The 23,209-nt window shown below is 37.9% G+C and overlaps 2 protein-coding genes across 6 annotated transcripts in view; one reads left to right on the top strand and one right to left on the bottom strand.

Annotated features, from left to right (window-relative positions):
* The window catches only part of nudc.L (nudC nuclear distribution protein L homeolog), an 18,946-nt gene extending 7,689 nt beyond the window's left edge, over positions 1–11,257 (top strand). Inside the window, exons 4-9 of the mRNA NM_001091492.1 lie at positions 2,791–2,847; positions 2,960–3,088; positions 6,618–6,812; positions 6,897–6,980; positions 9,841–9,959; positions 11,058–11,257. Of these exons, the coding sequence (NP_001084961.1) occupies positions 2,791–2,847; positions 2,960–3,088; positions 6,618–6,812; positions 6,897–6,980; positions 9,841–9,959; positions 11,058–11,109 (636 nt within the window). The 3' untranslated portion in view covers positions 11,110–11,257. The remainder of the gene's footprint in view (positions 1–2,790; positions 2,848–2,959; positions 3,089–6,617; positions 6,813–6,896; positions 6,981–9,840; positions 9,960–11,057) is intronic.
* On the bottom strand, positions 11,119–23,209 carry kdf1.L (keratinocyte differentiation factor 1 L homeolog). Of its 5 annotated transcripts, XM_018244683.2 has the most exons (5): positions 17,547–17,736; positions 16,046–16,993; positions 14,439–14,513; positions 13,664–13,722; positions 11,799–11,933 (listed from the first exon to the last, which is right to left on the bottom strand). In XM_018244683.2, exons 2-4 carry the CDS (start codon positions 16,974–16,976, stop codon positions 13,685–13,687), a joined length of 1,044 nt encoding a protein of 347 aa, XP_018100172.1. In that variant the 5' UTR covers positions 16,977–16,993; positions 17,547–17,736; the 3' UTR covers positions 11,799–11,933; positions 13,664–13,684. The 5 variants fall into 5 exon arrangements, with proteins under 5 accessions (NP_001108297.1, XP_041436716.1, XP_018100170.1 ...); NM_001114825.1 differs by lacking the exon at positions 13,664–13,722 and having other exon boundaries at positions 11,119–11,933; positions 17,547–17,587; XM_041580782.1 differs by lacking the exons at positions 13,664–13,722; positions 17,547–17,736 and adding an exon at positions 23,174–23,209 and having other exon boundaries at positions 11,170–11,933.

Raw genomic sequence — 23,209 nt, 5'->3', positions numbered from 1 at the left:
GATTAAAACATATTGAAGGGCTATTGTGCAACTCATTGAAGCTAAAATTGACCTCTTCGTGCCATTGGAGCCCAGTCAGGTAGAAGACGTGTCCCCGAGGAGGGCACATCGTACATTGCTATCCATACTCTGTATGTATGCTAAAAAATCGATTGCAATACACTGGAAGTCTAGTGGTGGACCTAATGTTCGAGACTGGGAACAGTTAGTGGAAAAATCCTTACCATTATACAAACTTACATATATGAAAAGGGGCTGCCCTGAGAAATTTAATAAGATATGGGGCTTGTGGATTGACGAGGACACTGAACTGGACCCACCTTGACTCACTAACTGAATACATTGGGTTCATGACATCCTTTACCTGTACACAATAATTTAGTGAGATGTGGGAATGTCATGGGACTAACTATTGGTTTACTACCTCTTTAAAGAAATAAATAAATATAGCATGAATAGAAAATAATAGTATGTGAGAAACGGTAGGAATAGAACTACATCTTTATATTGACAAGTTGTGGAACAATGGCAGTAATCTGTAATGTAGTAGATACACTGTGGTTAACTGGATATACTGAGATAGAACTGTATTGTAATAATTATCAATGATATGACAAGGAAAACACACAAAAAGAAGAAAAAAACAAGAATCTAAAAAACAACAAAGACACCATGTTATTGTTTTTTGTTTGTTTAATTACAAAACTACAATGCTTACATGAAACATAGAAAAAGGAAAAAAAAATGTATCTGTAACAGTTGTGTTAACTGAATGTACGATTGTTTCAATAAAAGAATTGTTAAAAAAAAAGAATAACTAAAATCCAGGATCTCAACCTGTATTAAATAAATAAAAGACGTAGAGTGCAATTTTGTTTTATACGGAGTGACTCTGTGACCACTGCTGTATGAATGCCCTATTTTTACTAAAAGGCATTTATATCCTGGCCAGGGTATATCTTTTATGCATTTAATATGATCAGATTGAATGATCAGATCTTTTGAATGCCTAGATCAGGAGTGCCCACACTTTACTAATGTGAGGTCTACTTATAGTGATGTCCCGATATGATCTACATCCATAAAAGCATTGTTAGCATTCTGTTCCACAGAGAATATTATTTAAATATTGATTTATGAGAAAATGTACATTGTTATATTTAAACATCTATTTTTTATGTAACCTTAACATAAAAAATATCTGAATGAAAAGCATGAAATAGAACCATGATTTAGACAAGCTGTTTGTTGACCGTGTCTTGATCTACTGATCACCAGCTAAACGTCTTCTGGTAGAGCCCGATCTTCCTTTTAGGCACCCATGGGCTAGATTCTCTATAATGAAATGGAAAAAAAATGCATTGCTAGCTAACCTGACACTTAGGTTTATTAAACCTCAATATTTTTTCTGGTCAAGAGGGGAGTAATCCCCAAAAGATGCTAAAAATCCAAATCTGAAAATATACCATTTTAAACCTGACAAGGTCATGTAGATGTCCCTGAAGTTGTTTCTTTACAGTGTGATCTGCACTGGATGATCTTGTTTTGTTGCTCCTTTTTTTTTTTTTTTTTTTTCAAGAAAAATTATTGATAAATGAGTTCAATTTGTGGAAGGGAGTTTGGTTGACTTTGTTTTCCTAAAAAAAAATTAATTAATTTGAATTTTAGTAAATTTGCCCATAATCTGTTATACCAATTGGCAGTTAAATAATCATGGGCATTATAGTATACAGTATACTGGGGACCAGAACAAAACTGTGTGAAATCCAGGTAAATGGAAAATCAGGGAAATGCATTATATATTAGTGGGACCACAAAAAATAGTATAAAATGAGGAAAAACTTAAAATCATGGTATGTAAAATTGAGTTTTCTCTGTAATGTATCTCCTATAGTTCTCAAGCACATTTATGTATATTATTATTATTATTATTATTGTAAAAAAAAAAATATATATATTTATATATATATATATATATATATATATTTTTTTTCTTCCAAATAGAGCTGTAGATTTTTTTATTAAGAGAATGCATCCACCTTTAGTTTATAATTATATATGATTTTTATGTAGCAGTGTTTCAGGAGATAGAAAACTTGGGGTTTCAGTGGGAAACTCCATGGATATGGCAGGGGAGTGGTATACAAGTATGGGACCTATTATCCAGAATGTTTGGGACCTGGGGTTTTCCAGATAAGGATCTTTCTGTAATTTGGATCTTACCACCTTAAGTCTACTAGAAAATCAAGTAAACATTAAATAAACCCAATGGGCTGGTTTTGCTTCCAATAAGGATTCATTATATCGTAGTGTGGACCAAGTACAAGGTACTGTTTTATTAATACACAGGAAAAGGAAATCATTTTTAAATATTTGGATAAAATGGAGTCTATGAGAGATGAACTTTCTGAATTACGGGTTTTCGGATAACTAAACCCATACCTGTACTACAAATCTTGCTGGGTTTTTTTTTTCTACTGTGTCCTTTCTAGAGGATAAGTCAGTGTACCAAGATGCTAATTGCTGTGGCTGACCCACTGGAAATCTCCCCACTGGCCATATCCCTTGGGTTGCTTACCACTCTCATGGTTATACCAGTGGTATCAGGTGATTTTGCATTATAATTAATGAATGCTGCAAAGTAAGGGTATGTTGGCCATTTATACACTGGCAGAGAATATCTTGTCCCACCAGCCGTAAAAGTGCAAATAACATTTGGAAGATTACTTTTTTTTTTTTTATCCAAAAATCACTGCATAGTTTCATTGTAGGCTTTTTTTTATATTGCAGAACAAAGCGAGAGAGAAGGCAACAAGTGAGACAGAGGAGAAGCTAGAGCCTGAGAAGGTAAGATCACAGACGGTCATCAAATAGCTGTAAGGAGAAATACAGAAATGTTCACGGAGTATAGCGAGGGAAGAGAATATTGGGCTGTAATTGTTGCATTTGTATTCTGTAGAATGGAGAGGAAAAAGAAGAGGAGGGGGGGGAAGAAGATGAGAAAGATAAAGGAAAGCTCAAACCAAATTCAGGAAACGGAGCTGATCTTCCTCATTACCGCTGGACACAAACCCTTTCAGAGGTTGATGTAAGTGAAACATTTTCTGAATTTTGTTGCATGTAATGCCCATTTATCTAATCCCCATAAAAATTTTACCCTAACAGTTTTTTAATGGCTTCAGGTGATCGTGCTGATTTCCCAGACAATTACAGGCTGGCATCCTAAGTCTGTGTGCATATTCTGTACACAAAGTCACTGGCACTGAGTAAACGATAGAGCAATTACAACACATGATTGGCTCTCCTAGCTAACTACAAAGTATTTATTCAGTTACTGAACTGATACAGTTTGGCATTCATTGTAAATGAATAACCCCCTGCTAATGTTGAAGCTGTTTAAAATGCATCTGTGCCATAAACCTTTTTTTCTGGAATTTTGTCGCTTATATCCATCTGTTTTGGATATGTCAGATTTGTAAACATATTCTGGAGATTGCAAATCCATTTTTATTCTAGTATGTAAAAGAATGTGCCATTTTTGGTCCTTGTAATTCAACGCTGACCAGGCATATGCATTCCATGCCAAAATCTGTTCCATCACTATGTCAGCCTGAGTGTAGACACACCAAAGAGCAGATTGGAGTGGAGGGGCATTCTCCGCACAGACTGAAAAACTGCCCCATGTGGCAGTAGCCTAATGCAGCTTTAAAGGAACATTAACACCAATAAATTAAAATGTTTTAAAGTAATGAAAATACCAAGTACTGTTGCCCTGCACTGGTAAAACAGGTCTGTTTGCTTTAGAAACACAACTATAGTTTATATAAATAAACTGCTGTGTAGCAATGGCGGAAAATGAAAAAAGCTCCATGGGACAGGTTAAATAGTGGATAACAGATACCACCATTATGTTCTACAGAGCTTATCTGTTATCTTCTCTGTAAACGGATCTTATTCTCCTTTGAATGGCTGCCCCCATTGCTTATTTATATAAACAATAGTAGTGTTTCTGAAGCAAACACAGCAGTTGTACCAGTGCAGGACAACAGTACATTAAATTTTTATAACTTTAAAACACTTTCATTTTTTGATGTTACTGTTCCTTTAAGGGCAATGACAAATCTCCTCTTCTGTGGGTGACTCATCGCCTCTAAAGTATTTCCCACTGGTGGTAAAACATATACAGCTCTTTCTTTTTCCAAAGTTACCTCATGAGAAAATTTATGAAAAATTAAGTGACGTATATGTTTTACCACCAGTGGGAAAAAATTGAGAGGAGATTAGTAACCCACAGAAGAAGAGACTTGGCATGGATGACTATCATCTCGCATGTCATTGCTCTTATATTTCACTCATTTTACTTTTTTGTAAGTAGTTCGTTTTTTTTTTTTGTTTTTTTTTTTGTAAGTAGTGTTTTGTTTTTTTAATTACAAAATGTGAAGCCAAAATGATTTGAAATCTTGGTTAATTGCATATGATCCCTATACATCTGAGGTTTTTTTTGTAGATTTGTTGGGATGAATAATTGCTTTTGGTGTTTTTGTTACTATCAAAAACTGTACAGATTTTTATTTTACATGTGAAGAAAGCCTGAAATTTATAGTGTGACAATAGATCTTATTAACAAGAGATTGAAAGTCTTGTATTCATCCAGGTATATCTTTACAGCAGTCAAGAGTACACACACTGTGGCATACCCGCTTATGGTCTCCGAAGCACCAATATTTAATACAGTTTCATTATTTTTCAACCAAGCTGCATTATAATTAGCTTGTATGTGGGTCCCTATATCGCTGTTAATGATCCAGCACTTTTAGACAATCAAACCACAGAAAAAATGGGAAAATAGGACTAATTTTAGGACTTATTAAAATATCTGTTTGTGAACACATGCAAGCTGATATGCCAAACCATATTATTAGGCTAGCACTTCTTTGAACAAAACTGTCCTGCAGGCTGTTCCATTGGATCAGAGCAACAGTCATCTCTGTCACTAACATCCATACCATGTTATATACATACTCATACCATGGTAACCATTGGATATCCTGCTACTCGGCCCATGTGAGATCAGCTTTACTGTAAGCTTCAAAGAGTTGTTAATCAAACAGGAAAAATAGTTCATGGCCAGAAAATGTGGTAATTGCAGGCAACTGTTTAGGCTAGGCAATATAATTTGCTTACAATGCAATTTTAGTAAAAAAAAAAAATAACTTTTATACTGCTCAGTCTTTGAGAAAAATGGCACAAGAAAATCAAATGTAGAGAAGTTTACGAAAACCAAAGGGTGGTCAAGGTGTACTAGCCACAGACCCTCGGCATTTTAATAAAAAAAGCAGTGTAAAAACTTATACTGCCCTCTTTATGGAGAAGAGTAGTTAACCACTTTACATCAATTTCTTTCTGACATCTATTTGAAGTGTGACACATAAAATGGCTTTTGTGCTGCTGCACATGCTTTTATCATGAGTTTATCTTGTTGCAATGTGCAAGCTAGCATTTTCAACAGCAGTTAAACAGCCAATTGCCTTTGTCCTGTTCCTTTTTATAGGTCTGAGAAAGCCAAGAATGGGAAGTATTCTATTTTCTAAATGCAATAATTTCATAGCTTTTTACATTTATTAGAAATTTCACTGCTGATTAAAATGAGGGAACGTTACCATCATGGTTAAGCTTTTTCATAAGTGATTGCAATCCTGTTGCTTTTTATGAAATAAGTTTGTTGACAACATTAGTGAAAAGTAGTAATACAAGTCACAAAGTGACCTTACATTTACAATACCCTTTAAGCAACTTAAACGTTTTTGTTACTGTAATAGAGTCCTTAAATTATAAGCTCTACAGAGGCAGGGACTGAAGTGAATAATTTATAATATCTGTAAACAGCCCATATACAGTAATATCCACACTATATACATAAATAATTCTTAGACCCTGTTTTGGAAGACTTTAGTTTTAAAGGAGAACTAAAACTTAATGAAAGATGTAAGCTAGAAATGGTGTACATTATGTTAGGGGCTTCTGTACCAGCCCAAAGCAACCACAGTCCTTGGTCCTTAGCAGGGAAGAGTTGTGCCTCTAAAGATACCCAAGTAGCTCCCCATATTCTTTACTGCTGATTCACTGCACATACTCTGTGCTGTTACTGAGTTTAAGGACCGACTCAAAATATACAGTACACAGGATATAAATGTCATAATATAAGGCTGATTAGTAACTAATACAGATAATTACTACATGGCATCACAGAAATCAGTTCAACTAGCATGAGAATTCAATAATCGGCCTTGTAGCATCAGCTTCTATCACAGGCCAACCTCATTTTCTGCTTGATAATTTGAGACAACCCCTCAGCTTAGCTTCTCAACAGCTGCTCAGAGCCCACTGAGCATGTGAGTGTCGCAGACACTTTCCAAGATGGTGACCCCCTGTGACAAGTTTGTCCTGGCTCATTGCGGCTATTGAAAAGCTGAAACTTTAGGCTGACACAATAAGTTAACTATATAAAATATGGCAATTTTTAGGCATATTTCTTTTTTAGGGTTTAGTTCTCCATATTTCTAGTTTAGGGCTTAGTTGGCAATCCTATCTGAATTATCTGATTTCTCCATCTTTAGCTGATTGTGCCATTCCCAGTTTCTTTTCGGCTCAAGGGGAAGGATGTGCAAGTGGATATCAGACGGCGTAGATTAACGGTTGGGCTTCGGGGACAAAAGCCAGTGCTAGATGGTGAACTCTTTAATGACATTAAAGTTGAGGAGTGCTCATGGCTAATAGAGGATGGAAAAGTTGTAACTGTGCACCTGGAAAAGGTGAGTGGGTCTGTCTGGTGCCTGTGTTACCTGCATTCCATTTACTTTTCTGCTCCAGCTCATGCATTATGTATACCCCTGCAGATCAATACAATGGAGTGGTGGAGCCGCATTGTCTTAACAGATCCTGAAATTAGCACCAGGAAAATCAATCCAGAAAACTCTAAGGTATGTTTTGTATTCTTTCAAATAAATCTAGATATAGACCGACAAATAACGTAATGGCTATTGTAATAAACCTGTGGGCAAAGAGCTATCTGGGGTTGCCATTTGTATCATAATGTGCTAAAATTTTAAAGGAGACTTATAAGATATGCAAAAAAAACCCTAAAAAATAATGAATATAATACACAGTGCTGGTTTCAATTGGGGCTAAAAATTATTCTCTTCAAAAATGCTCCCATTATTGGAGCTCCCCATAGATCTGTAACAATCTGTGTTTCAAATGAGGGCTAAACGTGTCTTAACGGTCCATGCCAGAAGCTCAATAGGAGGGGGATAGCCAATCACAACCCTGCAGTCACACAAGCACAGGCAGGCTTCAGTTCCCTATTAGGTCAGCCTAGCTGCTGATTGGTTTCTATCCTGCAGTGCAGTGTGCTGCCGGCTCTCCTGCACAACCAGAGAATTCAGTGGGCAAGAAAGTGAACAGATGGGCAGGGCAGATGAGCAGGGTTTTGGGAGAATTTTTCAATAAACCAGCCCGAAACCCATTTTTTATGTACATTACTTCTATACTTTATAATGCACTGGCAGATTTATATTTTTACACTATGGGGCAGATTTATCAAGGGTCGAACTTCGAGGGTTAAAAAACCCTCAAATTGGATCCTCGAAGTAAAATCCTTCGAATTCGAATATCATTTGAAGGATTTTAGCGCAAAACGTTCGATCGAACGATAAAATCCTTCGAATGGAACGATTTTAATCGATCGATCGGATTTTTATTCGACCCAAGAAAAGTGCTGGGGAAGGTCCCCATAGGCTAACGTTGGACTTCGGTAGGTTTAAAGTGGCGAAGTATGAAGTTGAAGTTATTTTTAAAGAGATAGTACTTTGATTATCAAATGGTCGAACGATTTTTCCTTCGAATCATTCAATCGAATTTGACCAATTCGATGGTCGAAGTACCCAAAAAAATACTTAGAAATTCGAATCTTTTTTTTATTCGAATTATAAAATCTGTTCTGTGAATTAGTAAATCTGCCCTTATGTCTCCTTTAAGAGAATTCATTAAATGTCTCCATGCTTAAATACAATCTATGCTTTATATTATGCATAGTAAATTTTGACTTTTTTTTTTTTTTCCTTTTTTGAAATCTACTGTAAATGTTCACTATTCCCCTGCCTTCGTGGTTTATAAACGTCATTGTTTGGTTTTAGTTGGGAGTCCCAATTTTAAAAACAGTAGGACCTGTGGTTCAGGATGCCTTGACTTGTTCTTCCTGTATTTACCCAGCAGGGAGAATATAACATGCAATAATTTAGTGTTTTATCTGTATAAATCATTCACCTGGAGGCTGACACTTTGTTCCTGTTAAACCCAAAAGTCTCTTACACTAGTAGCATTTCACATAACACTGGGTAAGGGAGCAGACAATGTTCAAGTGATTAATACAAAATAAATTCTTGGAAATGTAATATTCAGCCTGTGTCTGTCCGTTCCGATGCCGAGATTCGCCTGCTTTTATCTTGTGATAAAATTGTCAGCAGGGTTTTTTTTTTTGTGTACAGCTCGACTAATTCTGTACCTATATGTTATTACGTATAGGAAGCATTCTAAGTTAGAGCATGTGTCCAAACATCACAGATCATTTGTTTGGCTGCTTTTAAAGCTCTCCGAACCTCATAATGGTTTAACGTTTGGATTACCTGTTTGTAACTCTTTTTTTTAACTGAGGCAAAGGCCTAGTTATTTTGTGCTAATAAGACTGGTGCTGAATTGCATTGGTGCAGTTACTGGTACTGGATAATTACTGTTATCCAGAATGCTCGGGACCCAGGGTTTTCCAGATATGGTTTTTTATCGTAATTTGGATCTCCATACCTGAAGTCTGCTAAAAATCATTTAAATTTTAATTAAACCCAATAGGATTGTTTTGCCTCGTATAAAGAATAAACATCCCATTGGCTTGTATGATCCGCCAGTATAATAACATGAAGATTGTATGTAGGCAAGTGATTTGATATAAGGGCTCCCACGATGTAGGTGTCCCCACCTGTTGCTTGCTTATTTGAGTACTTTATTCAAACTTTTCTGAATATTTGTACTTCTCTATCAAAGGAAGTCTTTTAGTATTGTATAGTAGTTTTTCCCCCCTTTTTGCATTTGTTCCTGTACTCTTTTAATGGCTGAATATTACTTTACAGGGGACATAAGCCTAATTTTTAAAATTCAATATTGGCTTCTAAATGTCAAACAAGTCATCCACATAAACGAATTAAAAATAAAACTATTAAAACGTTGTATCCTTTCAAGGAAAAAAATAAATTTTAACCTAACAACTTCTGCAGTAGCTTCATCTGCGAAACACCGACTGCTGAAACTTTTTTTTTTAACCTAATTACATTTTTAGTGGAAAGAAAGTTGCGATAAGACAAAGTCTAAAAAAAGCTTGTACAGATATTGGGTCGGTTATCCGGAAACCCGTTATCCATAAAGTTTTGAATTATGGAATGAACGTCTCCCATAGACTTCATTGTAATCAAATAATCCTGATTTTTAAAAATGATTTTCTTTCTCTTTAATAATAAAACAGTACCTTGTACTTGTTCCAAACTTAACATATAATTAATCCTTATTAGAAGTAAAACCAGCCTAAGTGGGTTTATTTAATGATTACATGATTTTCTAGTAGACTGAAGGTATGAAGATCCAAATTACAGAAAGATCTGTTTTCCTGAAAACCCCAGGTCCCGTGCATTCTGGATAACTGGTCCCATACCTGTAGTTATAATTGAGATAAGAATTTCTGCCATGTGATTTTTCTTACATAGTTTATCTCCCATATTGTTATTGCTTCTCCAGCTCTCTGATCTAGATGGTGAGACCCGCAGTATGGTGGAAAAGATGATGTATGATCAAAGGCAAAAATCAATGGGGCTTCCAACTTCAGATGAGCAGAAAAAACAAGATATACTGAAAAAGTAAGTGAAAATGAAAGGAGTAGAGTAGATCTAGGTGAAAAAGAAGTGGTGTGCTCTGTGAGCTATATCCTTATAGGTGGTTAATTATTAAGGTTTGCGTTGTTTTCCACAAAAAAAAGTTGAGTTTTCAAGGTTTTTTTTTTTTTTTGGTCAAAACTTGCATTTTTGGGTTAATAGAAAAAACGTAAATTTTTTCAAGATTTATTCTAACTAGTGATGGAGGAATTTATTCGGCAGGTGCAAATTTGCGGCAAATTCCTGCGTTTCGCTGCCGGGGAATAAATTTGTGTAAATTCGCTGGTATCCGCTTTCTGGGTGCCGGCGCACTTCTGCCAGTGATTGTGCAAAAACGAGACGCTGGCGGCGTTTCACAAATTTTCCGCCGTTTTGCAAATTTCACTGGAAATTCTGCCATTTTTCACCAAAACAGGACATATTCGCCCATTACTAATTATAAAGCAACCCTGGAAATAGCTAGAATCTGAAAATACACCATCTAAAACCTGTTGGTCTAGAAGGAGTCAATGGAAAGGTCCCTTGAACCATTTGAAGATGTTAATAGCCTTCATTATGTTAGGTTTTTTTTTTCTGAAGGTTTTACATGAAAACTCTAGCGATTAGTTTTTATTTTTTGCCGAGAGATCGATTAATGCTAGTTTTCAGGAGTTCGGGAATTCGTTGAATTGCGTTTTTTCCCCATTTCAGTTTTATCTTAAATAAGAAACCATTCCAGTTGTGAGTTCATTTGAGTTATAAAAATAAATTCAACTTTTGATTGAAATAACCCCCATAGTGTCAATATAAAGCAATAAGTAGACCGTGGTTATTGTCTTAAAGGGCAACTTTCTTTTGTTTAAATCTATGGAAAAAAAAATAATGTGTAGTCTTTCATTTTAAGCTCAGAGACTCTGCTGTGTCCTGCCACTTTGTTTCCTGAGATGAGACCGAATTCTTTCATGTTGCCACCTTTCTGATAGGATAGCTTGTTTATAGGTTTGTGTGTACAAAATATGTAAATATCTGCAGCTTCAATATATATTTAACTTGCCTTTTCAATGTATGTGTCCTTATTTAGTCTATAATTATGTTTTATTGCAGGTTCATGGAACAGCACCCAGAAATGGACTTCTCCAAAGCAAAGTTTAGTTGAAACTATACGCAAAGGCTAGGTGTTTTTTTAATTCTTCTCCAAAAGTATGAAAATACATGGTTTTATTACAAGTATCTATTTAATGATTCTGCTTCACCCACTGTAATGTTTCCTGAATGCATTGTATTAAAACTTTACATATTCCACATACCATTTTCTCTGTACTTGCGTGAAATACCAAAACCTATAATAGGTGGGATGTACAAAAAGAGAACTGTAATAACCCTAGTATGTCTCCTTTCCACAGGCCATGTAGGAACCTGGCCCTTGCTTTTCCTACTTACAGGCATCTTCTTTTCTTGCAGCATCACTACTAACAAGGCTATCATTTTCAAGTTCCCACTTTTGAAGTGTACAGTCAAAATATTCTGCCAACAGGTGAAAGTGATATGAAAAATTAGATCCATCTGAAAGTTCTATAAAGTGTCTATATATGAAAGAAAAAAAAAATCCACGTGAGCATGGCATTAAAAATCCCATTTAAACGTTCATACAGCAAACATTATTTCAGTCCTGTTGTCTAAAATATTCTAAAAGATAGGTTTCCCCCTTAATCAGTACTAAGGGTAAATCAGAATCCGGGCAGCAGGATAACCGTAGCATGCGACAATAGGCTGTGTCCTTCGCCTTTTGAAAGGAATGCTAATCCTGTGTTTGATATTGCACTTTACCAAGAGACCCATTATGTACTTCAGAGTGGCACCTTCGCTTAGAAGATTTTGCTCTATAGTCTTTAAGTAGTTAACAATATACTTTTAGCAGAGGTGTTCCTGAAGAATCTGTCTCTGTGTCTTGTAGAGAATCATCTTTCAACAAAGGTGTTCCTGTAATGAGTCACAAATGAAAAACCAGTTAAAGTGCGTTCGTAATGTAGACTTTTATGATCACTCAGCCGCAAAAAAAAAAAAACTAACGGGAGTCACGCATGACTTCACACCTTTCAGTTATACCAATGTTGAACCAAATATTTTCTGTTTACTATCCATTCTGAAGAGAAACAAGGTGACGTTTTAGTTTCTGACACAGGCATAAAAACGTGACTTATTTCCTACAAATAGTGTAGTACTGGACAGAAATCATTTGACAATGAACTGCTTTGTTACCTTATATTTCTTAATTTCTCTATCTTTCTCTATCTCCCAAGTGTCAAAGCACTGCACAAGCTAAGAAAGCTCTGGGCTACTGCCAAATTACTTGACCAGTAGGAGGCCAGACTGAAAAGCCTAAAGATAACACAGAAGGCGTGGATCTTCACTTTTTAAAAGGGGTTGTCCACTTTAAAAGGGGTTGTCCACCTTCAAACACCTAGTTGTTTTCAGATAGGTGAACAACCCCTTCCAAACACTTTTTTCAATTCAGTTGTTTTCAGATTGTTTCCCCCAACAATGTTCAGATTGTGACTTTTTTCAATTACTTTCCATTATTTATTTTTTTACTGTTTTTCCAAAATCTAAGTTTAAAGTTGAATGTTCCTGTCTCTGGTGTTTGAGTCTGGCAGCTCAATAATTCAGGTGCAGACTCTGAACTGATACAATTTTGCAACATTGGTTGATACATTTCTCAGTAGCATCTTTGGAGTATTAGCTACTATTGTATCAATACTAACAGCTGCCTGTAATGAAACCCAGAGATTCTGCTCAGCAGGGACAAAGATAAGAAATGTATCACTAAATGTATCAATTTAGAACAATTTACAGGGTTGGTGATCCCCCCCCGGCTGCTTCAGAAGGTGAAACATTACACTTTACACTTCAATATTAGGAAATGGTTACACATAGAAAATAGAGTCATAGGAAAAAGTTATTTTTGGTGATTAATCTGAAAACAACTAGTTGTTTGAAGGTGAACCACCCATTTAAGACAAGTGCCACGCGGGGCCGATTCTTGGCCTGTTGAGGGGGGCGGGGAAATACTGCAACTATGATCAACCTTCTTCCTTGCATGCACCCGAAACTATTGAATCAACCCGAGTGCAGGCACACGTGATGGATTTTAGAGTCGCAATCAGCCATGTGTGCCTGCACCTAGGCTGACAAAATTTCACATGCTCTGTGCTGCTGTCGGTTACTGTGTAGACATTAAGACAACCTGAGGGGTCAACTCCCAATACTCTGTATATATAGACTATAAGAGTCTTGATACAAGGCTAATCTGTCACAGATTACATGTAGTTTGGAAACCAGTGCAATTTGAGTCAAAATTACATAAACCGCTTCAATGACAGGCAAATTTCATTTTGTATTTCATTTGCAATGACCCCTAAGCTAAACATAACCAGTCATCCAGAGCAAACGGAATTCACACACTCCTGTGCAGAAATTTGAAGATAGACATGCTAATATCAGTTATACAGATGCTGAACCTTTAGGCGTGTGCAGTAAATTCAGTATATAAAATACAGCAAAATGTGCCATAACCCTTATTGATATTTCTCACAATGTTTGTCTAAGACATTAATGTGCAAAAGTCACTCCCATCACCCTGTGCTCAATGGAATATGTGACCCTATCCACAATCCATGTGACAGAAGAGTGTGCACAAACAGCTGCGTCACCTGTTTCTTTATACAGCATATTCACTGAGGACGGTCAGGGGACAAATGCCTAACCTTTTCTTTTGGAAAGAACAAGAAATGCCACAATCAAAAGGGACAGACAAGTATTTGCACATTGAACAAACTTCTACTCATGCACAAAGTTATATGACCAGATAGGTGACTGTTGTGGCATTTTTCCTACTGCAATGCAAAAATGTCAGCCAATATACTGGTACACTGCTGCTGCCTGCATTCTACAAGCAGAACATTAAAGGAAAACTATAACCCCAAAATGAAAACTTAAGCAACAGATAGTTTATATCATATTAAGTGGCATATTAAAGAATCTTACCAAACTGGTCTATATATTTAAGTAAATCTTGCCCTTTTACATCTCTTGCCTTGAGCCACCATTTCGTGATAGTCTGTGTGCTGCCTCAGATCACCTGACCAGAAATACTACAACTAACTGTAACAGGAAGAAGTGTTGAAGTGCAAAAGACAGAACTCTGTCTGTTAATTGGCTCATGTGACCGAACAAGTATGGTTTGTTGGTATGTTTGGGAGTACAGTGAATCGAACAATCCCAAGGGGCGGCCTTTTTTTTTTTTTTTTTTTTTTAAATGGCAATTTTCTATTCATGATTACCCAATTCAGAGGCACCTAAATAGATTTGGCCTATTCCCTATCACTAGTTATATTGCAACACCTTGTATTGGAAAGGAGCAATTGCCCATGTGAGGAGTCTGCATAATAGTCAATCAGTAATCAAAAACAGAGAATTTCTATATACCTGGTGTGCTGTATCTCCTCATGTTTCTTGCTTTGAGGTCTGATGTTGTCTCTTCTGATATCTGGACGTCCAGATCTGCAAGTGAAATTAAGTGAAGTTTATAAAAATAATTATTAGATAAATTATAGGTAGACATTGGTTTAACTAGAGGCTAAGGGACTAAAGCAGAATCTGCTTCAATGCCCCTCATATTCATGCCCGCCTTCTTAAAATACTAGTTCCAAAAAATAAAGATGTCTGCCTATATGCTCATCTGTTGTGGAAATAAACAACTGCCCTTTCAGCCAGAAACATGAATTTTTTTTTAATTCAAACTATGCTTTCGTGACCTTTAACAGAGATTTAGATGATGCATACTTTGGCAGGCAAGCGATAAGTGAAAATTAAGCTACTTTTTAAATAAAAACAAAGTTATGTGCATGACATAAAACAGCAGGAATTATATATATTATATATGAAACCTTTATTTTAGTTACTGATTTTTAATCCCACCCTTCTTGTGGAATTGGATTACGGTCCTTTCACATAGTATGTGCCCCATGTCAGGTCTCCTGGGTGGTGGTAATTCCTTTACTTCAAAGAGTTAACCCTTGAAATAAATGCCTAAAATTTAAAACCCAAAAACCTAAACAGTCCACAAATTAAATTGATTTTGGCGCACAAATGCAGTAATTCGTTTTGGTGATACATCCTGACTCACTTGAACCTGAAATAGTGCCTGCTGGTCCCTTGTTGACTGAAACCTCTTAGTAGTTAAGAAACAAACATCAGCACCTACTGTATGGAAGTACCGTACATATGAAGTGTTATCAAACAACAAAAAAAAGCTATAACTTGTGATTTGCAGCTACTGCTTCCCTGCTAACAAAAGTGCAGATCCTCAGTGTGTGTAATTTTTTGTGTTTGAGTGTTTTAAACTTATAACTTTGAGGACTGTATGCCAGACTGCTGCTTATATATATATCCATCAGAAACAGGATTAACCCTTAGAGCTTCTATTATAATTGAAATTCTGTGATCCATTTAGCAATGGGGCAATATTCTTATTTGTATAAAGTTCAGTATATAAACACTGTATGGGGCAGATTTAGCAAGGGTTGAATTTTGAAGTTAAAAATACTTCGAAATTCGACCATCAAATTGAAATACTTTGACTATCAAAGTCAAAGTTTTTTTCATCGAATTTGGGTATCCTGCAGTCGAAGTAAAATCATTCAATCGAATGATTAAATCCTTCCAATCGAATGAAGGTCTCCATAGGCTAACATAGCTCTTCGGCAGGTTTGATTTGGCCAAGTATTGAAATTGAAGTTTTTTTTAAAGAGACAGTACTTAGATTATCGAATGGTCGAATATTCAAACGATTTTACTTCGAGTCGAAGTCGTAGTATCCTATTCGATGGTCGAAGTATCCAAAAAATTACTTCGAATTTAGATTTTTTTTTACTTCGAAAATTCCCTCTAATTCACTTCGACCCTTGATAAATCTGCCCCTAAATGTTGGTACTTAAATATAAAATAAGTGTCTAGCCTAAAAACACATCTTCAATCTAGGTCATTGTATGCTAAAGATTATGGGCAAACAGCAAAAGAACAATTTTACACACCGTCCTGGCTTGTAAGTACAGACTCGTGCATGGTGTCATTGCCACTGTCGGGTGCCTTGCCTCCATTTCGGCTATTATTCTGCTGCCCTCCGTATACCTTTTCTCCCCCACGTGGACGAACTTTACGAGTGCTGATACGAATAATGCCCCGCACCAGCCGGCATTCTGCATCCTGCTCTTCCAACTGGTAATCCTGTGTCAGACTGTTAATCAAATCTGTTATCATGCCGCTCTTCTCCAAGAAAACAGTTTCTGAGGTACACCTTGCTAGTTCATCAATTTGATGTAGACTGAACAGCTCAGTCAGCTTTTGCCATATCAACACATCTATTTCTGCACTGGACATGGAGCTGCTCCACCTTGAAAGTTCAGGATCAGACTCCTGCAAGGAATAGTAGTCACCTGCAGAGCTGCGAGGGGCAAGCTGTGAAACAGGAGTGGTGTAGTCTTTTGTAGCCTCTGTGTCTATATTAACTGAACATGGCTGCTTATTGTAAACAGGAACTCCCAATAGTTTAACATCTGGATAACTAAAGCTGTTCCCAAGCCCAGCCTTCTTGCCCCTTTCAATAGCACGAGGAGGATGAGGGCTGCCAGCAGGCTGACCATTGTGGGGTCCAATATCTCTGACTTCCAATGGGTATGCGATATATATATCAGGGTCTTTTTGAAGGCAGCGACTGCAAGACACCACATAACACAAAACAGCTTTATAGGCAGCCCATGCTCGGCAGACTGAAGGGCAGCAGGGTGGCTCCTCGGGAGGTGTTTCAGCTGAACCGGAAATGAATGTTATGTCTTCTGGGGGGCTCCTTTGCCTGGAGGTAGACTTGTTTGCCGGTGGCGTTGCTGAGGTTCTTAGGGCTGAAGCATGGTTATTAAGGGGTGATGTCCGGCCACGTGGGGCAGCCACCGGGCTGGGTCGAGGCATTGCTTCACATGCAAGATCTGCCAGTGACACAAAATATATTCTGCATTATTTTATAATGGATACCCCCACAAAATTATGTAAAGTGTCTGCATATATTCAAATTTTTAACACATTAGGCTTTCACTTAAAAGACCCACAAATAAGAACTGTACATACTGGTTTAATATGTATGGTTCATTGGTTCTTACAAACAACCAAACTTCCATTATGTCCCCTAATGTTTCTCACGGTAGTTTTCCATTTAGTCTGTCACTACTTTTCCTTTAGAACCAAAAACACTCATTTTACATTGCCACTGGGGGTAGCACCGACAAGATGTACAGCTCACAAGCCAATTCGTTGATGTTCTAATGCATATTGGTGAACGATTTGGTGTTTTATTGTAATATTTAATAGAGATGCGGAAACCTTGTTTCTGGGTCGTAATTGGAATAGTTATTTAAAAGAAAACCACTCAACTTGTACCCCCTCTCGCTACTGTTTACCGTTCCCATCATCCCTACAGAGCCGACGCCTGGTTAAAGAACAACCTGGAGTCAAGGGGAGGGGGGAGTGGCCCAGGTCACTCACGCTGAATCGATATAATCGTATCGCCTATGGCACACTGCTCGACCGTCCCGCTTTTCTTAACACAGGCCTCAGTCCCGAATCGCTGCTTAAACGTCCTGCATAGCCCCGAATACCCCGCTCCTTGGTTCCTGCCGGACAGGTAACCCCCGACGTCACAAGTCTCGTCTCGCTTCTCGCAAGACTGTGATGTCGCGACGACTACAGGTATATAAGCGCAGTGAGACACTTGTGGGGAGTGACGCGAAGTACTTCATTGTTGCACAATATTAAGCTGCAGATAAGACACGGTGGTTTGTGTATCCACAATGGTTTTCCTCTGCTCTCAGCTCACTATTTAGTCAGGGGGGAAAACTTAGTATTTGTTGTGTTGCTTTGCTAGTCATGCCTGCTGCCTCCACTACACATTATTTATGTACTTATTATACCTTATTCTCAGAGCTCCGACTTTTACCATCAGAGATTTTTTTCCAGAGTTTTTGGGCAAACTAGGGCTGGTGACGTTAAAGGGGTGGTTCACTTTCAGGTTAACATTTAGTATGTTATAGAATGCCCAATGCTAAGCAACTTTTCAATTGGCCTTCATTATTTATTTTTTAATATTCCATAATCATGTTTAAATCAATGCTTGGTTGCTAGGGTAATTCGGGCCATAGCAACCAGATTGTTGACATTGTCAACTGGAGAGCTGCTGAATAAAAAGCTAAAGAACTCAAAAACCACAAATAATAAAAAATGAAAACCAATTGCAAATCGTCTCAGAATATCACTCTCTACACCAGTGATCCCCAACCAGTAGCTCGTGAGCAACATGTTGCTCCCCAACCCCTTGGATGTTGCTCTCAGTGGCCTCAGAGCAGGTGGAGGCAAATTTTGGTTGAATTAAAACCAGATGTACTGCCAAACAAAGGCTCATGTAGACTGTCAGTCCACATAGGGGCTACCAATAGACAATCACAATCCTTATTTGGCACCACCCAGGAACATTTTTCATGCTTGTGTTGCTCCCCAACTCTTTTTACATCTGAATGTTGCTCACGGGTTGGAAAAAAGGTTGGGAACCCCTGCTCCACACCATACTAAAAGTTAACTCAAAGGTGAACAACCCCTTTAAGCATGTTTTAGTTTCGGGCCGGTGAAATGTGCGAGTATTTTGAGGATCTTGGTATTTGTGTAAACAAGGGACAGAGTTTTCACAGAAGGCAATGGATGGAATATGCCAAATAAATGAATTCTTAATTTTAGGGTCTTTTTTTTTGTTCAAGGTTACATTAGTGCCAGTTATGCAAACAAACAAGAGCCAGATTTTTTATAGTTCAGGGACAGAACATGGGTTAATTTAAGAGAAGTACAGAATGGAGACAGCATACATGTAGAATTTTAGCTGGGGAGTTTACCCCATTTATTCTGCCTGTGAATCGCACAAACTCTCCCAAGGGAGGGAGTGCCCCCCCCCCCAAACATCGAGTTTGTGTGTTTCACAGGCAGAATACATGGGGTAAACTCCCCAGCTAAAATTCTACATGTATGCTGTCTCCATTCTCTACTTTTTGCATTCATTTTGGGTTTTCCTTAAGTCTAGGGAACCAAACACCACAAGAAAATATATAAGGGACAGTGCAGTTGTATAGCTCACTTTGTTACTCTAATTTAAGACAATAGGTGAATTGACCAAGAGTAATATTTTACGCTTTGTTTCCTCTGGTCCTAACTCTGCAGGTTCAACTCTGAAGTGTGCAGGTTCACATGTCCGTTCTGCAGCAGTACGTTCTGGGGCCCTTTTTGGAAAGACTGGGGTAGGGTTGCCACCTGTCCGGTTTTGACCTGGACAACCCAGAGATTGACTCAGCCACGTCATAGCCGCACCCCTAATGACATTGGACCTCCCCCGGCACGTTATTGGCTTATCCCCGGGGGGGTAACGACAGAGGAAGCTGACCCTGATGCAGGTGGCTTAGGAGGTATAGGGGGCCCATAAGGCCCTAATTGATGAGCAGTTTCAATATATATTAGTTAAATAGGTCAAACTCTCAATATGTTAAATGAATTTTCTATGGCGCTTAGTAATATCTAGTTACGCCCACCACATAATCGGTTTGTCCCTGTTTAGAAGAAAATAATTGTGCTGTCCCAGTAACAACTATGGCCATATTTTTCTCAATCTAGGGACAAAAGGAGAAAACAATGGGTGAATTGGACCAAAAGTAATATTGATGGGTTTTTTTTGTTTGTTTTTTCTAAGAAACCAAAAGAGAGAGACTCTAGCTGTAATTCGCTCCCTTACGCCTGGTGAAGTTGCGCTCTGGTGAAGGGATGTCACTACGCAAATTCACTAAGATGCGGATTTTACTGAACGTTACCTCTTGCACCAGACTTGCCTTCACCCACCTCAGACCAGGTGAAGTGAAATAGAGTAGATAGGACTTCCTCAAAATTTAGTTGAAAAAAAGGATAAGGCCACATGAGGAGAATCGGGGAGATTTTGTCACCTGGCGATTAATCGCCTTGTCTTTTGAGCGACTATCTCCCCGAACTGCCTCAGCGTTTTTCCCCATAGGCTACAATGAAAAGTCGCCTGCGCTAATGCACACGCGGTGATGCGTTTTCAATAGTCGCCAGAAGTTGCCTGAGGCAACTTCGGGTGACTATAGAAAAGCATTGCCTGAGGCAACTTCGGGCGACTATAGAAAACGCATCGCCGCGTGTGCATTAGCGCAGGCGACTTTTCATTGTAGCCTATGGGGGAAAAACACTGAGGCAGTTCGGGGAGATCGTAGCTCAAAAGACGAGGCAATTAGTCACCAGGCGACAAAATCTCCCCGAATCTCCTCCTTTTGATAGGCTGCAAAAGATCATACATTTTTTTTCTGGGGTACCCGCTTTCCCCCCTACATTTCCTAACGTATGGCACATAAACTATACACTTGGCTCATGTGTAGGGCAATATAACAACTCTTTTATTTTATTAAAGGAGAAGGAAAGGTTAAAACTAAGTAAGCTTCATCAGAAAGGTCTATGTAAATACACATGAAGCTAAAATGGCATCTAATATCCTAAACAAACAGAGAGCTTCTAGAGCTGTTTACTTGGGTATGGTAAAACATTCTACAGAATAAATATAGCATTCTAGCTTCCACTATTGTGATTAATCTATTGGCAATAAACTGCCTCTGTAGCTTTCCTTCTCCTTTAAAGGGATACAGTCATGGGAAAAAAAAATGTTTTCAAAATGAATCGGTTAATAGTGCTGCTCCAGCAGAATTCTGCACTGAAATCCATTTCTCAAAAGAGCAAACAGATTTTTTTTATATTCAATTTTGAAATCTGACATGGGGCTAGACATTTTGTCAATTTCCCAGCTGCCCCAAGTCATGTGACTTGTGCTCTGATAAACTTCAATCACTCTTTACTGCTGTACTGCAAGTTGTAGTGATATAACCCCCCCCTTCCCCCCCCCAGCAGCCAAACAAAAGAACAATGGGAAGGTAACCAGATAGCAGCTCCCTAACACAAGATAACAGCTGCCTGGTAGATCTAAGAACAACACTCAATAGTAAAAACCCATGTCTCACTGAGACACATTCAGTTACATTGAGAAGGAAAAACAGCGGCCTGCCAGAAAGTATTTCTCTCCTAAAGTTCAGGCACAAGTCACATGACCAGGGGCAGCTGGGAAATTGACAAAATGTCTAGCCCCATGTCAGATTTCAAAATTGAATATAAAAAAATCTGTTTACTCTTTTGAGAAATGGATTTCAGTGCAGAATTCTGCTGGAGCAGCACTATTAACTGATTCAGTTTGAAAATTTTTTTTTCCCATGACAGTATCCCTTTAAGGTTTCCTGGGCTTGTGTAATGTATTTGCTGCAACATGTACGTCCATTCGACTTTAACTTCCCGCCGTATGCAAATTAGGCAACGCTGGCGCAACTTCGCTTAGCTTGCCGCAGTAATGCTAGCTCAACTTCGCCAGCGTTCGGTGCCCTGGACGCAACTTCGGATTTTTGTGAATTAGCGTTGTCCTGGCGTATCTACGCCTGGCGAAGTGTTGCGATGTGAGCGAAGCGGATGCTGGCGCAAATTCAGCGCTTAGTGAATTTGCCCCAAGGAGATGAATAGGAGAAGGCCTGTACAGAAAGATGAGTAATAGAAAAGTAACCATGAATTGTAGCTTTGCAGAGCAATTGTATTTTGGCTTCCAAAATCAGACAGGAAAGAAGCAGAAAAGGCAGGCAAATAAATAATAAGCTATAAAAAATGAAGACTGAAGGGTTGCTAAGAACAGAGCATTGTATAGGATACTGCATTATACTACCAAAAAATGAATGTGTTTTAAAGGAATGACAATATAATGTGTTGCCCTGCTAAAAACAGGTGTGCTTGCTTCAGCACTAAATACTAATATGGTTTATATTAACAAGCTGCTGTGTAGCCATGGGGGCAGCCATTCATTCTGGAAGAAAGGAGAAAAGGCACAGGTGACAGAACAGAATGGTCTTTATACAGTAGATAACAGATACGTTCTGAAGAATCCCTTTATATACTAATAGAGCTTATCTGTTGAGTATCCTCCACCTTTTCTCCTTTTTCAACTTTGAATGGATGCCCCCATGGCTAAACAGCAGTATATAAACTATAGTAGAGTTTCTGAAGCAAACACAACTTTTCCAGTGCAGCGCAACAGTACAAAAAATTTTCATTGCTTTAAAACAATTTAATATTTTGGTGTTACTGTTCCTTTAAAGGTGAACTGCCCCTCTACGCAATTCAATTTACAAACTTAAAGAAAATACTTCATTGATATTTTATATTGATTCGATTGATTCTCAAGCTGACAGGCTGCTCCTAAAGAAGTTAAAGAGTGTGAAATCAAAAGGGAAAATAAGGGGGGAATGCTCTTGTACATTCCTGCATTTTACATGTTCCTGCATTTTACAGTTAGTTCACAGTTTGTGGTCGTCAAAAGGTCATTTGGTGAGGCAGTTATCAAAATTTGGATTTTTGAATTGAAAAGTCAACAATCCGAAATGTGTGAAAACTCGACTGCTCAAAAACTCTAACATTCTTCCTTTCATTTTCAATGATACTGGCAAATTTCAAATTTAAAAATATCTTCAATTTTAAAAATACTACTCCCATTGACTTCTACATGAACTTGAATTAATTGCACTTTAAAAATCATGAATAATTGAGTTTTGGAAACTTGAATTCATGATTTTTGCCCCAAAACCCCCCCTCTTACCTGGTCAGACTTGGTAACTGCCCAGTCACCTGATATCAGCAATATGCACCTAAACCCTTTGCTTACCCCTCAACTGTAGCTTAAGGGACTGCCTTTATAGGTTAATTCTGTGACACGGATAAAGGAACAGACTAAAGCTGGCCATATATGTAAATATTTTTAGAAGATCTTTTCGTTATCGTAAGACCAGGATTATCTCGAAACGATTGTTTAAATGTACGATTTGTCTAAACTAAAAAGACTATTTCAAGCGATATTACCAGGAAAACTGAGGGTAGCTGCCTGATTGGCCCTGCAAACAAAGATAGAGTGCACTGGGGCCGATCAATTTTCTGACAGATGGCGGACGAAAACTCGTAAAATGCACGATCATTAGATTCCCACTAACCTCGCAATAATTTGACGGATTGGTTGGATTGCACTG

This window comes from Xenopus laevis, chromosome 2L (genome assembly GCF_017654675.1).
Source record: "Xenopus laevis strain J_2021 chromosome 2L, Xenopus_laevis_v10.1, whole genome shotgun sequence".
NCBI lineage: Eukaryota > Metazoa > Chordata > Amphibia > Anura > Pipidae > Xenopus > Xenopus laevis.
The sequence above is the reverse complement of the archived record's forward strand: the minus strand, read 5'-3'. Positions and strand labels throughout refer to the sequence as shown.

What these genes read in the sequence shown, in the direction of transcription:
- kdf1.L (XM_041580782.1), bottom strand. Translation starts at nt 16,976, where the DNA reads ATGCCTCGACCCAGCCCGGTGGCTGCCCCACGTGGCCGGACATCACCC. An exon ending in TGTACTTACAAGCCAGGACG is followed by an intron (nt 14,514 to 16,045) that starts GTGTGTAAAATT and finishes TTTCACTTGCAG; the next exon opens with ATCTGGACGTCCAGATATCA. An exon ending in GAGGAGATACAGCACACCAG is followed by an intron (nt 11,934 to 14,438) that starts GTATATAGAAAT and finishes GACTCATTACAG; the next exon opens with GAACACCTTTGTTGAAAGAT.